Source organism: Malurus melanocephalus, unplaced genomic scaffold (assembly GCF_030028575.1).
Source record: "Malurus melanocephalus ecotype Western Australia unplaced genomic scaffold, MMel_1.1 scaffold_162, whole genome shotgun sequence".
NCBI lineage: Eukaryota > Metazoa > Chordata > Aves > Passeriformes > Maluridae > Malurus > Malurus melanocephalus.
The window spans coordinates 1,079,293-1,094,684 of record NW_026623394.1 but is presented as its reverse complement, the minus strand read 5'-3'; the positions used below and the strand labels follow the sequence as shown (position 1 = coordinate 1,094,684).

Sequence of the window (15,392 nt, the reverse complement as noted above, 5' to 3'; positions counted from 1 at the left end):
CATCAGGAGTATGATGTGATATTTCACCAGCCCTTATGAACAGCACATTCCGAGAAGTTCATAYTGACCTTTCATGCTCCATGATAGTAGGTGTTTCATACAAGAACACATTTCTCATAGAGTTTTTTGATCTGAAGACCAAAAAAATGTGTCCAACTTTCAAGTTCCCAGCTCTGCTAAGCTACAGGAYCGAGTTCAATCACTTTGTATTCTTAACTCCTTTTCCTCCTTCTTACTGATCTTRCACTGGTACTGTTGCTCTAATCCTTCTTTCATGGAAGGCTAAAAACCTCTGCCAATAGCTCCAACAGAAACAAGAGCTGTTCCAGATTTTAAGTGTAGGTTTTTAGAGGATTAGATGCCTCTGCTGCCCCCCGAGCTGTGAAGCCTGCCCTCCGAATGACAGCAGCCAACAAAATGRAGAGAATGCATTTCTCTCAGTCCTGTTTATATTTCAAATCTCATTTGTATCTGCTGTTTTATGAGAGASTCCATTGCAGCCCCGCACACCCTTCGTTCGTCAAGAATCAATTAAATTCAAGTAGACTATCGAACTTAACCTCATGCAAGATTTCAGCATTCCAAATGTAGCTCTGGACAAAAGGGTTTATGTCTCAGCCCACAAAGTCCTTATTCAGCTGTTAAGGCTAATTTGTCCCAAATCACACAATGTAGCCAGTGATACTGCTGAACAATGCCTTGTTCAATAGCTTCCAATGTTCTAACCCTGGCTCAAATTCTGAAAAGCATTGAGAACCCCTATTCCCATCACTTTCACAGAAATTATAGTGACAGCAAGGTGCACCCAGCAAAGTTTAGGAGTAGGTCCTCTGGCTTGCTTATAGCAAACTATTTTCGGTGGTCATTTGGGAAGCTAAAGCATTCCATAGTAACCTTGGCTGTTTCCTAGCTATACTCATACAATCAGTCCATCTCCAGCACAGCTCAGGAGGATTCAGCAAACCAGAGGTGCCAGAATTACGCTTGTGATGCTGGCAGTCCTTCTTTGGGCAGACGTTGCTAAGATGCACCAAAAAAACACAAGAGGGAAACTTCAGGCTACTGAAGTGATGAGAGATGCAGACACACTCCAATCATGCCTGGCCTTGTAGAGCACTTCAACATGTCCCAGGCAAATTCCTCACTGCTCACGTTTGGCTTCTGAAGCTCTTCAGGACTGTGCATCAATGCCATGAACAGCAGAGCCTTATTTTCATTACATCATTACAGGAGGCAACAGTCCAGAAGAGCAGAAGGCCAAGGTTCAGTGTAGGAGCATGGCTGCATGGGAATCCTGCGTGCTCCTTCCTGTCAAGCCACAGACTTTTGGGGTGGTACAAGTCAGGAGAGCAGATAAGGAACACAAGGGCAGGTGCTCACACTGGTCAGACATAACTCACCTACTCTTGATTTGAACAGGAAACCAAGAAAATTTACCCATCTTCTCTGGCAATTGTTACAATACTTTTAAGAGCACAGATACCAGCACTTGGTTCAAAGACAAATTTCCAGCCCCACAATTTATCTCACTGAGCAACCAAAGCAGACCTTTCACAATTAGCTGCTTTTCTTACCTTTGTGGTTGCAAAGACTCCCCAAACCTGCTGACAAAAGCACTCCAACACACACACACACACACACACTGCTTCCCTGAGTTACACAGGTGTATTTGTCAAGTGGCGCTTAACCTTTGCATTGGTTCACAGGAGATAAGCAGAAAGCCAACCTACCAGTCTGATGTTGTCTTCTGGGCGGAGCAGGATGAACATGGCCTGCAGGTGCTGCTGGAGATCCCCTGCAGGCAAGAGGGCAAGGTGAATGCACAAAAATAGTTTTAAATCACATGCGAGTTCCAGGGTGTCCAGCCAGAGCAAATGTCCACTGAGAAACCKGACACGTCACCGCGAGTGTCACGTCACTGTCACTCCCACCTACTCACAGATGGGGGTTTTGTCATCTCTTAGTCAGCTGCTCTTTGCTCCGTGTGCTCACCTGCTCCTGTGTTACCATGTTTTCTCCTGCTAAATTCTGTTCTCWCTTTAAACAGAAGCACAGAGTGTTTCGGTACTCTTTGTTCCTTTGACAGACAAGGAAACTCGGTAGAAATGGACCCCACCCCATGGTTCAACATACCACATGCTCAAACCAGAAATCTGCCATYTCTTTACACCAGCTTATTATTCAGTGCAGAACTACCACCCAGGCAAAAGTATCCTGTCTTTGGAGTGAGATTTAGTCCCACCTTASAGCAGCATTTGCCCACTTATGCCCTCACCCAAAAGCAGCTAAGAACTGCCACCTGAAAAATCAAATGCCTGTAATTTTTAACTMGAAAACATCTGCAGCACTTTTACCGGTGAGGCTGAGAAAAAATAAAATTAAATTTATAGCATGACTATTTAAGTCTTATTAATCAGAGACAAGTGTCTCAAGCTCCTAAAACATCAAGCACTTCAAAGACAAATGAGATGCTTTTCTGTCAGCACTGCTGCACTGACTTCTCAGCACTACTCCTGGCATGCAGAGAGCCAACATCACCCCCTGAGTGTCAGCCAGCAGCAACACCTCCTGCAAGGGGCTGGTTTTTCAATCATTACATGGAAAATTRATCAGCATTCCCAGAAAGGAGAGGGCAAGGCTGCCAGGTGGGTGGCACAGATCAGCAAGAAGAGGAGCCTTTACTCTTCCACCCCCTTTCACTCCCCCACAACCAGGAACACTTTACACTCAGTTTAGGCAACACTCCAGCGAGCAAATATTCAGTAAGATCAGCTACAAGAACCTTTTCTAGGAAGGCTGGTTAATCTCCATGACCCCCCTTTCTGATTCACCAGTAGTGCTTGAATCCATGTTATTTCACAGACTCTCGGAAATAAGGAAACCTTGGACATGGAGCAGCATCCATAAATACCAAAAAAGGGAAGGGGAAGAAAGGAAAGGCTGCCCAGTGAGAGTACCTGGTTTCCAAATGATTTTTATAGCTGGAAGAGCAGGGCTGAAGGGCTGTGCAGTCCCTCTATGGATGGGACAGAGGCAATCTAGCATGGAGTGAGCTACACAGGACACTGCATTTCCTGCTTTCCTCTTCCTTCCTCCTTCAAACGCATTTCAGCATGTGGAGAATGAGTCAATGCCCTGGGAACGCATTTTTAACTGAGGGTGGGAAAACTGAGGCACTCAGCAGTGCCAGGGAAATCACAAAGCATCACCGGCGACAAGCACCTGAAGCTGCTTCCTGCCCATGGACATTGTTTCCAGTACTGGAGTGGCTGGCACAAGCCTCCCTAAACGACAATTATTTATGGAGATAGGGCACTTGGGAAGGCCAAATCATCCATCAGATGCTTGCCCTGCCAGGAGTGCCATGACAGGATCTCCCCACGTCAACACCARGGCAAAATCCTGCCAGCACTGCTCAGCTCCAGCAAGTTCCAGCCACTACCACAGTGGGAATCGCCAACAACTGTCTGTCAACAAGCAAAAGTCCCTCTGCACCTTCTGCACACAGCCTGGAAGAGCTCAGTAAGTATTTGACTCGTGAAGCGTCCATATGTCTTAGTTTGAAATGAAAGATGCTTCACCTCAGCTTTCTCCCTCTCCAMAATGTAACAGTTCCCATCTATTGCTGCCAGTAATTCAGGGATCAGCTTAAGAGCCAAAGTTTCCGGAGTTTAAAAAAACATCACCTGGACTACAGGATTATTTCAATACATAAAGAGAGGAAGTTTCTACGACAGCCCTTTCTGCAAAGCTCAGYCAAGGAGCTCCATTATCCTTCATCCTCAGCAAGTTTACCACACTGCTCCCTGCCAGCCTTGGGATCTCTAGAGCTGGAAAGTAAAGGATTGCTTCCTCAGCCAGCTTTCATCCACTTGCAGCGTTTTCAGCCCCAAACACACAAGGCATTTTGTAAACTTCCTGGATTAAGAAAAACCAAAGGAAAGGCTTTAACATGCCAGAATCAGCACAAAGATATCACATCCTGTCCTGTGAAGAGCTGGCTTTGCTGGCATTCATGGCAGGGCTGCTGCTTCCTATCACATTGTCCTGTTCCCGAGCAGATGCTTTTGTTTCCTTGAGCTGGCAGGCAAGGTGCAAATCATGGGAGAGGGTGGGATCTGAAAACTAATTCACAGTATCCAGAGATGACAAAAGCCCCAGGGAAAGTTACATCCCTTTCTGGCCTCCTCCAGTGCTGTTTGTTGTGGAAAAGCAAGCCCACCATCCCACAGAAGTTTGCCAGGTGGCAYAGGAACACCCAGGGAGAGGAACATGGACAGCTGGTGCTGTATCTAGTCAATCTGCCAATGATTCCCATTGATGGAGCTGTGATTAGAGAAATGGGCGTGAGCATTAATTATTTCCTGTTACCCATTCACTCTTCATGCAAGATTCTAGCGCCTCTGATGAATTAAAAAGGCAGGTCAGGAAGGTCAGTCAGCCTTCCTAGAAAACGCTCTTGGAGCCACTTGAAATACTATTGCATCCATAGGCAGCAATTCCATACTGGAAAGTTATGTCCGCTCTCTAGTCCCTTCTAATTTTGTGTGCCAGAGATAAGTCACGACACACATGGGAATGGAAGCTGAGCATGGATTATCGGTGTCCCAGAAAGGAGGCAGCTGCACACACTGTGCCAACCATGCTCTCCACATCACTGATTTAATTCTGGTGGCACAGACGTTTTGCTCAGAAAGGTGACACACTAATCTCTTGATGTCTTGGTCTGATGATACTAGAAAAATTCGCAGAAATCTGGTGCACACTCAGACAAAGGGAYTCTCTTCAGTGAAACCTCCAAGCACCACAGAAAAACACTATAGAGCATTCCCGTCACTTGACAGGCAGGGAGACTGAGAAAAGGACAAGTACTGATGCCTCATTAAATCTCACCCCGTAAGCTGAAGAGACAGGAATAAAATAAGTCTTCTAAGAAAAATCCCACCCCTTAGGCAAGGCMGCCTCGGCAATACCAAACATCTCCCTGTAAGCAATTACAACACACCGGATTTGCTTCCTTGGCAATCTGGCTTCCAAGAGCTATGGGCTGATTAGACAAGCAACTATTTTCCACCAAGGTCTCCAGACCTSATGCAAATCAGCTGCAGTGAGTAGATGAGGCAAGGAGAGACTCAACAGCTGCTTGTGTTGCCCTGCAGAGGTTCACCAGCAAAGCCACCCTGTGGGTCTGTTTGGCAAGGCAAAGCCAAAGCAGCAGTGCCAGGGGCAGTCCTGGGCTTCAGCAGTGGACTTTGGAGAGATTAAAAACCAACCAAGAGAACATTTTAAAAGGCTGCTGACTCTACTTTCATGCTAAAGGACATTTCACTTAATTCTCGACCAGAAAGGCCAACTTTAAGTTAAGTTTCAGAACATTTTCTTTTGACAACTGGTAATTAATGCATCTCACCAAAGCAATTTGGGTACCGCTTGTGCTATGTTTGAGTGCAAGTATATAATTAAATGCCTTCTGACTGAAACTTTTTCTATAAATATGTTTGCAAACAGATTTTGAGGTGGCCAGTCATCACATACGTAACTCTGACACATGCAGAGATGGATGACTGTCTGACAGTGTCAAAGTACAAAGTGATCTACACCTGGAACCAAACCAAATCACGTTTTTCCTGGTTATTTTCTGGCAAAGCATGTTGACTCCTGTCTCTGTTTCTATCTCTGTTCCATTTGCAAAAGTCTGAAGGCCTCCATTTATTTTTGTTTCCTGCCAATTCCTTTATGGAAGGGAAAATCCCCACACTATCTGATGCCTGTAAAACACCATTCGTGATTAAGCACCAAATAGCCAATGAAAAATACCCTACCCTGAAATGTTTGAGTTACAGTATTCAGAGTCACTTTTCAAAGAGAGTCAAAGCAAAAACACAAATCAAATTTGCAGCAGATAAAGGAGGYGGAATTATAACCGACTTTGTATTACTCACTCTGCTTACACCTCTGAGAAGTCACACTGGCTTTGCTCAGAGGTTTCCTCAGCCCCACATAGAGGTAWATCTGGTAAGCCTCCTCCCTTTCCTCCATCACAACCGGTTACTTTCAGATTAGGAACAACTATTATTCACCCCRTATCACAACCTCAGGCTTGCCAGTGCAGTGCAGGAAGATTTTGGAAGGCAATCCTCCCCTCCCTCCCTCTCATACTAAAATTACAGGATGGTATTTTAGAGGGCAGTTATTCTCAGGTGTCCACCATGCCACGATTGCTGCCCTGATGTCACTCATTTGTTCGATGATTCTATTTGAACAGGAGCGCTCTGAAACCTTTCCTTCCTTCCTGACCTACACGTCAGGCTCTAAGACACACTTGGGCCAGAAAACGTGTGTCATCAGCTGAGAATGAGCTCAAGAAAGGTGGACTCTGAAACAAGAGGGAGCAGACAAGCCCCAGCCATCGATACCAAGCTTTACCTGCGTGTTTGTTGCGCCTGTGACTGATTCTGGGAGTGGATGACCCATTTCCTCGTGGCAGGAAGAGAGCTGCACCTTTCACAGTGAGGAAGCTTTCGCTGATGCTGTAAGGAGAGAGAAACAGGGAGTGAGGAAAACTGTCTTGTCTTTAAAAGGGAAAAAAGCAATAATCAACAGAGGTTCGAGGCACTGAATGCATGCTCTGTTCCTTTGCAAGGAATTGATTTAAACCAAATTGTTTTGTCGGTAAAGACTTTCCCCTCCATATAAATACTGGAAACATTCAAAGCATAACTGAGAACAACACAAACAGARAAACACTGAAAAGCAGAACACATGCTGGTGCCACTCTGCTTGCAGAGGTGCAATCTGAGCAGGCCGAGGGGATTAACCTATGGCTCCATTTTTGATTTGAAAGTCAAGATGACAGATCCACATTTCTAAATGGTGATGAATAGAACAAGCCCACGCATCTGGGTAATTACGGACTCCGTTAACCCTGAGCTTTGTGGTTCAGACACAGCYGATGCCCTGCAGAAACAAATGTCTYCCTTCAGCAGTTAGCCAAAAGAAAATTAGTGTACACAACAGATTAAGAAATCATAAAACTGCTCTCTGAGTTGCAAGATAATTAACTCTTGAAGACTTATAAATTACAAGCAAAAACTGTAATTGTGTTGAAATCAGACATCACATTATGCCCTGATTTTGCCCTTTCTGAAGGCACATGAGGAATGAAGTTTGTAAAAAGGRGCAATAAAGAATTCTCAAGTACTGAGGAGCAGCTGGTATTTTAAGGACATCTTCCAGTYGTTTTCTTGGAGATGCTGTGGTTCATGCAAAAAGCAAGACACAGTCCAGATTCTGCAATTCAGCCCTCCTGTTGCATACTCRAGGGTTCCTGCTTTTCTCAGAATTGATAAGACAGTCCTACAGGCTTTGAAGAAAGCCAGAAACAATTCTCCAGTCAACCATTCTGTTGATGAATATGATAAGACAGGATGGGAGAGTCCCTGGCATCGTGMATCCCAGCAGCTCCATGCTTTGAAAAAGATGTTGGCTTATCCTTCAACTGAGCAAGAGCCTAGGAACTGATTCCTTTCTCTGCTTAAATAAGTATCAAACTTAGTTAGTTATTCCCTTCCTCTAAGGGATGAGGACTGGGAAATTAATAGAGTAAAAAGCCCTGCCATATATTTTCATTATTTAGGGTTGACTGCTTTAGCAAAGGCTTTTCCGACTACATTTTTAGAAGCACAAGAATTACAAAAGCTTGTGTTACAGTTGGATTTGCCCCTAAGCTTGAGCACATTTCTGGGCACCTCTCCATTTTGCTGCCAGGGATGTAAAAAATTAAGTTTTCCAAGCTTCAGCAAAGCAGATGCAGAGAGTCAGAAAGACTTTTCTCAAGGCTGCAGCACATCCCAATGTTTAGACCATGCTGTCTGTCATACCCTCAGCACTCCTGAGTGACAAAGTTTCTCCCAGGACTTTTCTTCTAAAATTGAACCAGATGTCAAACATGCTCTGGGATGTTTCAAAACCAGAATTTTGAAAAGGAGAAAATCACTCATCTCAAATTAAAATGTATGAGAGTTCTCTATATAGAGTTCTCTCTATACTAAAGTTAAAACCAAAAAATAATGAATTGGGCACACTGACCATGTTTCCTCAGACCATTCTCACATTAACAAGTTTCACTGAGCCTTTCTAGCTTTTGTTGACAAATAAATCCTCTGAAAGCTCTCAAGCTACATAAATTCTTACAGTTTGAACTAGAAAAACACCAAGGCACTTAAAGGTACTTAAAAAAATAACAGTAGTATTATTAACGATAAAAATAAATTCTCCTCCTTCCATTATAATTTCACCACAGAAGAAAACTGTTAAAAGATGTTAGGCTGCAGAGGAGGAGAAAGAATTCAGCACTCACAGACAGCTTTCATACAGTTAATTTTATCAGCAAAACCCACAACTAATATTAGCASTCCTTTAGCCTGTGCCTGAGGTTCCCCCAGAAGATGGAATTAGCAACTATTTTTAGTGGATAATACAGCACGTAGCTAAGAGGGCCAGGAGGTTAAAAATCTCAATTCCACCGCTTTCTCTTATCATCAACTCTCAGCCACCAGCCTGGAAAGGAAAAAGCAGCAGAACTAAAGAGATTTCCACCAGGTGCATCCTTCCAGGAGGCCACCTTCTCTCCTAAGGCCAGGGGAGCCTTGTTTTGGGCCATTAACCACGGGCTCTAAGTGTAACTTGGTAGGACGAAGGAAAGGGAAAGTAATTTCCCATACAAAGGGCTGGAACAGCTGAAGAATGTGGCAAAGCAGATCATTCTTGTGGAACAAGGAGGTCAGGCACTGAGGGCAGCACCTCCCGAAGGGCAGGAGATGGCCATCAGCACTGCTGGGAGAACAGAAGATCMGTGGAGACAAGAGCCTTGTGCCAATTCCAGCTGTGGGGACGCTCACTGGGCAGCCAAGGCACACTATTGGCACTCCTGGCATTGCCTGCCCTGAATTCTAWGCCCAGATGCATCAGCATCCAGAAAAGAAACCTGTAATACACACACACAACACCCTTGCTCTGAGATTCAAGCAACAAAGAAAATATTGGAAGGAAAGGTGAYAAATTTATAGGAAAATCCAAGTAGCTSTAATATTAAATTCAGCAGATGCTGMCTCYRYGCTGCATTACAGGGGCAAAAAAAGCAATCACTGGCCTAACACCCCCTGTGCCACACACAAATGGCTGCCCCATTTGGGTCCATCCTGTTTGGACAGTCCCTGCCACGATCTTTACCTAAAGCATCATATTTTAGGGCAAATTCACCTTTGGATATTGTCCTGATATATAAGGAGAAAGGATTCCTGGGTGGGACAGGAACACCAGGCCCCAGTCTGAGACACTTCAGAAACACAAAAGGTAGAAAAGGTGCACAAAAAGGGCAATTAGGGCTCAAAACAAGTGTTGCCATCCACTACTGATTTCACCCTGCTGGCAGCTTGATGGCTCCCAAGTGTAATGTGGGCTTTGAAACACTTCACAAAATCTGGCTTGCCAGAGCCCATGGGAGCTTCAGTGCTCTTTGAAACAATCTCCTGGAACAGACTGGTGTTAAAAGACACTCAGCTTGGTTAGGGGAGAAGTTGAGCCCAGGACAGCAGAAGACAAGGAGCCAACTTGGCACAGGTAACAAAGCTGAGCTGTGTTTTATCAGCACCCCAGGCTCTCTGTACTGCACAGMAGGTTTTTTCAGGAGAAGACTTTCTCGGGACATACCTATGAAAGAGTTCACAATCCTCAGCACTACAGCTGGGGGGAAAAAAACCCTTCTGTTCCATGTTCTCCTCTGCAGGGAAGCAGCAACCTCAAGGCCACCAGTGATGTGCTATTTGTAATTCCCAGCTCACTGGGAAGAGAACCAAGGCAAGCACAAGACTTAAGCAACTCCTACGGAAATCGCTACTTGTACCAATTTTTCTCGCAGGCAGAAAAGATTTTGTAAGAAATTGTACAAGTCACATCAGAACTATTTAAAGCCTTTTTTTCACAGAAAGCACAGACATTGCCCTCAGAAGGCTCTATTTCTAACCAGCAGTAACATCAGGAAACAGAAATGATTCCTGTGCTCCCTGACTTGCTGCCCAGGGCTGAGCTCCTCATGCATGAGGAAATCACTGCACAGTTCAAACTAAACTCTCATTATGCTACAAAATGAAATCCACGTAGAACTTACAGATGGCAAACAAATAATAAATGCCTTCCCAACTGTTACACTGCACAGCTCTGTTCATAAACTGCAGGCACAAACACCAAATACACTGGTTTGAGGACATAAAAGAGGAAGTGTTACTGGCTTAGGGACTGTGCCAGAGGTGTGACAATATTAATCACTCGGTGCATTGTCATGACCCCCTGCCTTGCACCTCCCAGCCAGGAGACAGGTGAATCTGCACCATCCATCAGCTTCAATGAGAAATTCTCAGTCCTTGGTGTTAAATGCTCAGAAAGAAACCTTGCAGTTTTCTTTTGAAACTGCTTCTCAATGAAAGGAGAGAATACCTTTTTAGGAATACAGCAAGGAAGCACCTGAACAGCTCCTGGCAATGTCTTATCCTAATAAACACTTAATTATTGTGAGCCTGAGGATGACTTTCCAGAAGTCAGCTCTCCTTACTCATCAGAGCAGCTCCTTTACAGCAGGCTCGGTCCCGTCCAGCCCAGCCCTTGGTCGGGCACTTGCCAAGTAGCACAACCAGAGAGATCTGGCACCATTCCCTGACAGGCTCGGCAGGAGAAGTCCTTCCATCCACATCCTCCCACACAGCGCACAGGAAAAGGTCAGTGTGGCACGGGGCAAAACCTCCCCGTGCTGTCACCTCCTCACAGTCATGCCCAAGGCACACAGGCACTCCAGGGAGGTCACATCCTCCCACTCTGTTCAGCCTTACCTTTAAAACAAATGGGAGATTGAAAAGTGATGATAGGGGAAATGAAGATTTCAGAAGACTTCACAATTCAATGAAAGTCCACTACCAGTGTAATTTTCAGAAATATAATTCCTTTTAGCTGCAGGTATTTATTAACCACAGCCCTGCAAAAAAATGCTCAGAAGCAGCATCCTAACAGAGCTGAGAGGCTACATTAAGTAGCTCCCCACGACAARAGAGCCGTGCAGTTACCACAGAGACTTCCAACTCCTGAGCAAAAGAGTTTTTCTTAAAGAGCACCCCTTGGAACACAACCACTACCAGCAAAGTTCTGCAAATGCAGGAAGCTGCCCTGCAGAACTGTGCACCACCAGGAAGGGCTTCCAGTTTCCAACCCTTCCCCTCCAGCAGCTGGTCAGACCAAAGGCAAAGAAAAGAAAAGCAGAAACAGTGATCAAACAGGCAGGCAAGTGTGACAGAAAGGAATGACACAAGTGGAGCTTGGTGCTGACAAACTGGAAGCATCAGCAGCCCAAGCTCTGAAAATAGAAGTGTCAAWGTAGACATGGGTCTAAAGCACTGGGGATATCAGCTGGGATCCTGCTTTACCAAATGCTGCTCACATGTACAGGGAAAGGCATCTAAAGAGCCAGCAGTTAAACAGGGCAGGGAAGAGTGCAGTACAGGAGGCAGCCATCAGCAAGAAAAAAAAAAAAAAAAAAAAAAAAAAAAAAAAAAAAAAATCACATGCCCAGCTCCTTTCTGTTGTTCTTAAGTCAGGTTTGCTCCAACAAGAGTCCCCCAGATTTTGTTTTAACATGAGCAGCCAATGCTGCCTTGCACACCTCAGCTGCCAGCTCAGCTCTGTCACCCTCCCTTAATCCAATGGCTGCAAAACACAAACGCAAGGGGAAAACCAAAATTCCAAGGCTGGCAGGAKTGGCACAGCAGGCGTCAATACTTAGCTCATTCCCGAGGTGTGGAAGGAGGGAGAGAGAGCAGCTGGGGACATGTGAGCGAGCTCTGGAGCAGTCAGGACTCCCCCTGCAAGAGCAGCAATCCCCTGCAGCTCACTGGGCCTGGTGTGGAAGCAGTTACAGGAGGGCAGRCACAGCAGCCTGCTGGGTTTTTCAGCACCTCAAGCCACTTCCCTCCCTCTTCCTGCTCCCCTTCCCAAATTGGCTGTTTCCCTTTCTCTGCAGGCAGGCCCGGGGCCTGGCATCACACCTGCTCCAGGAGCAGCTCTCACTGCCAGCCTCCCACCCTCTTCACCTGCCCACAAAAGTCCTGGTTAATAARGCATCAGTCCCACACTGGGTGCACAGCTGGATTATGTGCAGCCTGGCAGCCCAGGGCACTTCTTCATCAAACCACAAGATAAAAGCATTGCATTCCTCCAGCATCCCTCCCCAGGGAAGTATCTCTTTCACCTTCACTGTAGTTTGTTTTTCAAAAAACAACATCCCTACTTCCCTTGTTTACTTTCCCTTGTTTAATAAATGCCAACAGTATTAATGAATTAAATAGAGGGAAGCACTGCTTGGCTTCCAGTTCAAGCTTTTGCTCCTAAGCAAGCGATGAAGGTTCTCGAGTCTCTTCACACATAGGCCAAATCTCAGGGCTGTGTAAAGGACAGTACCAGGTACTCATAAAGAACACCCACCAAAACACTACCGCGGCAACAGGGAAAATGAAAAGGCCAGGATAACTYGGGATTGCCCTGCACTTAAATCTGTGTTAGCAGGGTCAGCTGGCAGCACACACAGACAAGTCCAGGCTTCTCTGACACCCAAAACAGAAACAAACTCAGTGCCGAGCAAAACAGGGGCCACAACTTACGGAAAAGGGGTCAGCTACACGGTCAGCAGAGGTGACACTGCCAAGGGCAGGGAGAGAAAAGGGAAGTGGTTCTCCACCAAAGGCCAYCTCTCACCACTCAGCACTTCTGCAACTTAAGAAACAGCCAAGGAGAAAAACAAACCAAGCGTGGGAACCCACTTGGGTTCAGAGGTTTGACGCAAACTGCATTTTTAGCAACATCTGCATTTGTGCCTTTCTATTTTTTTTTAAAAAGGAACTGTCTGCAGGCACTTCCTTTGGTCMAAGGTGGGGCTCCCTAGAGAGAGAACTCAGCTTCCATGACACAGACAGGCATCATTACAGAAAGAGCTGCAATGCCAACTGTTACTCATCCATATGAACTTACCAACTGATCCCTTCTCACCAGCACCATGTCACCTTTTCCCTTGCTTTGGGCTCCAATATGGACAACTTCTGAAGCCAAACTAAGACAACAGGAAAAACTCAAGAGTTTGCCAGAAGACAGACAAAAGGTGAAGATGGATGGATGACAATCTGAATTCCAAAGGACTAATTCCTTGCTCCAAGCAAAGAGTGACTTTCTGCTGAATTCAGAGAGGGTACCTGAATTCAAAGGGAACCCTGAGAACCACRGCTGTGTGTGCAAATGAAGAACAATTGCTTCAGGTGCACGAAACAACACAGTCAGACACATTTTCAGGGATGGGATGAAACCAGCCTCAGGTCACCCGAGCAGGCTGTGGGGAGCTTTGATACCCCACTCACCACCTGAATGAGTTACCAGTCTACATGTCACACCCACAGCTGGAACCAACCATGGCATGCCATTAGAGCTCCTTTGYCACCAGAGAACTGAGCTCCAGAAATAACTCTGCGAACTTCAGTCAGAGCTTGGGCAGCCTGGGTACGCTGGAGAGAGCAGTGGCATCCTATGGAGGCTGCATGGAAGACAACAGCTCTGGGCTGAGAAACTCGTCCCTGCCAGAAACTGATCCCTGCCTTGCTGCCGGCAAAGGGAGCAACAACAGCTGCTGTTTGCAGCCCAAGTTTTCAGCCCACGCAGCTGCGACGGGGCTGCACTGTGCTGACACAACCCCAACCACCTGCAGCATTCCTCTGCCTCTCGATGCCCCGAGCCTCACTGCGMAGAGCTGAGCTTTGGGTTTGTATCCAATCTATTCCTTCACAGGCAGGGTTGGGATTTATTACAGACAAAGGAAAGCAAACTGTTTTTTGTTTTAAACTGGACAACATTTTATAGTTGTTATATAGTTATTTTATAGTCTATCTGTGGAAGTGAAAGTCCGTGTGGGTTTCCTGTTCCACTCTCACACTCCTGGCCTAGGGATGAACAAATCAACACAAAATCCCAGAGCACAGGCAATGCAGGCAGAGCCCTGGCACGGGCACCAGCTGCCAGCCCTGTGCCCAGCCTGCTGTCGGCAGCTCCAGATTGGGTTTCACTGSGCTGCTGCTGAGCGCGTGTTCCTACAGTAACTCTGACACAGCCCTCCCTGTGTCACCTCGCTGCAGAGCCTGTCCCCATCGCTTCCTGCCAGTGCTCGGCAGGCAGGGAATGTCCTGGTGCTGAGCTTGGGGTGAGGGAGATGTGCCGAGTTGAGTTGTGCCTGCTGTCACCACTAAGAAACAGCACAGACTGGGGGGGGGAGCATCCTGCTGATGCCAGATCATCAGGTAATGATTTATCTCAAAGAATACTAACCTGGGCGCAGGCTGTARTACGGCAATGAAGGGAGTCAAGGCGGGACAGATTTAAGTTATCACAGACTGAAACAGACCCATTTTCCACACAGCATGAACAGCAAAAAGCTTTACTGCCTGTCTCCCTGGATATGCAACACTGGGGGAGTCACAGCAAGGCACGTGTTGGTGGCCCTTGTTCAGCCTCCAAGGTGGCTTCAGAGAATCCACCCAGAGAGACAGAACAAGATTCCAAAAAGCAACAGCAAAACAAATTGTGCAAACAAAGCTCTGATGTCTCTGGAATTCGACACTGAAGACATGCACAAAATCRTTCTTCCTGCAGTCCAAGCACGGCAGTCCATGGACTGGAAAAAGGGTGGTTAACACAATTAGGATGCTGATTAAGAAATCCGGGCACTTGGTGTTTACAGAAGAAATYTGATTCTCTGCACTTTTTGAAGCAAGAGACCCAGACCGGAAACGAGACCATGAAAGGAATTTGTTTTACATGATAGTCCCCAAAGGCTTCTAGGTCTCCAAGTCAAGCCATTCCCAGATGAAAGCTTTACATGACATTCTTCTTGTGCTATATACTGTTTAAACATCCTTGGGCATTTTTAATGCATACCACTGGGTTCACAGAGCAGGACAGCAATACCCAGGAGAACACTGTTTCACCACCACGTGCCATGCTCCTACCAGCTCAGCCTGTCCAAACTGAGCCAACTGCTCTGATACCAACGAAATGCTTTCACAAATACGTTCTTAAAAATACTTTCATCAACAGGAGAAAACTTCCTAAGGAAAATCTATCACATCAAGGACCAGATAAAAATAACCACCAGCTTCTTGATTAGTTATCCTCAGGTAGAACACCCCTCTGATTGACAYGTACTGATCTTTTTTCTCTCCTAATTAACACAGTCTGTGCTGATTATCTTTAAACCACACAGTAATCTCCTTTGCCACCAGAGTTTGAAAGCATTGCCTTCATACACAGCACGT

The 15,392-nt window shown here is 45.9% G+C and overlaps 1 protein-coding gene across 1 annotated transcript in view; it reads right to left on the bottom strand.

The window, feature by feature from the left end:
* Nucleotides 1-15,392, bottom strand: part of SSH2 (slingshot protein phosphatase 2) — a 91,815-nt gene that overhangs the window by 26,365 nt on the left and 50,058 nt on the right. Inside the window, exons 3-4 of the mRNA XM_057371982.1 lie at nt 6,427-6,530; nt 1,731-1,795 (exon numbers count right to left, since the gene is read on the bottom strand). Coding sequence (XP_057227965.1) covers nt 1,731-1,795; nt 6,427-6,530 — 169 coding nt within the window. The remainder of the gene's footprint in view (nt 1-1,730; nt 1,796-6,426; nt 6,531-15,392) is intronic.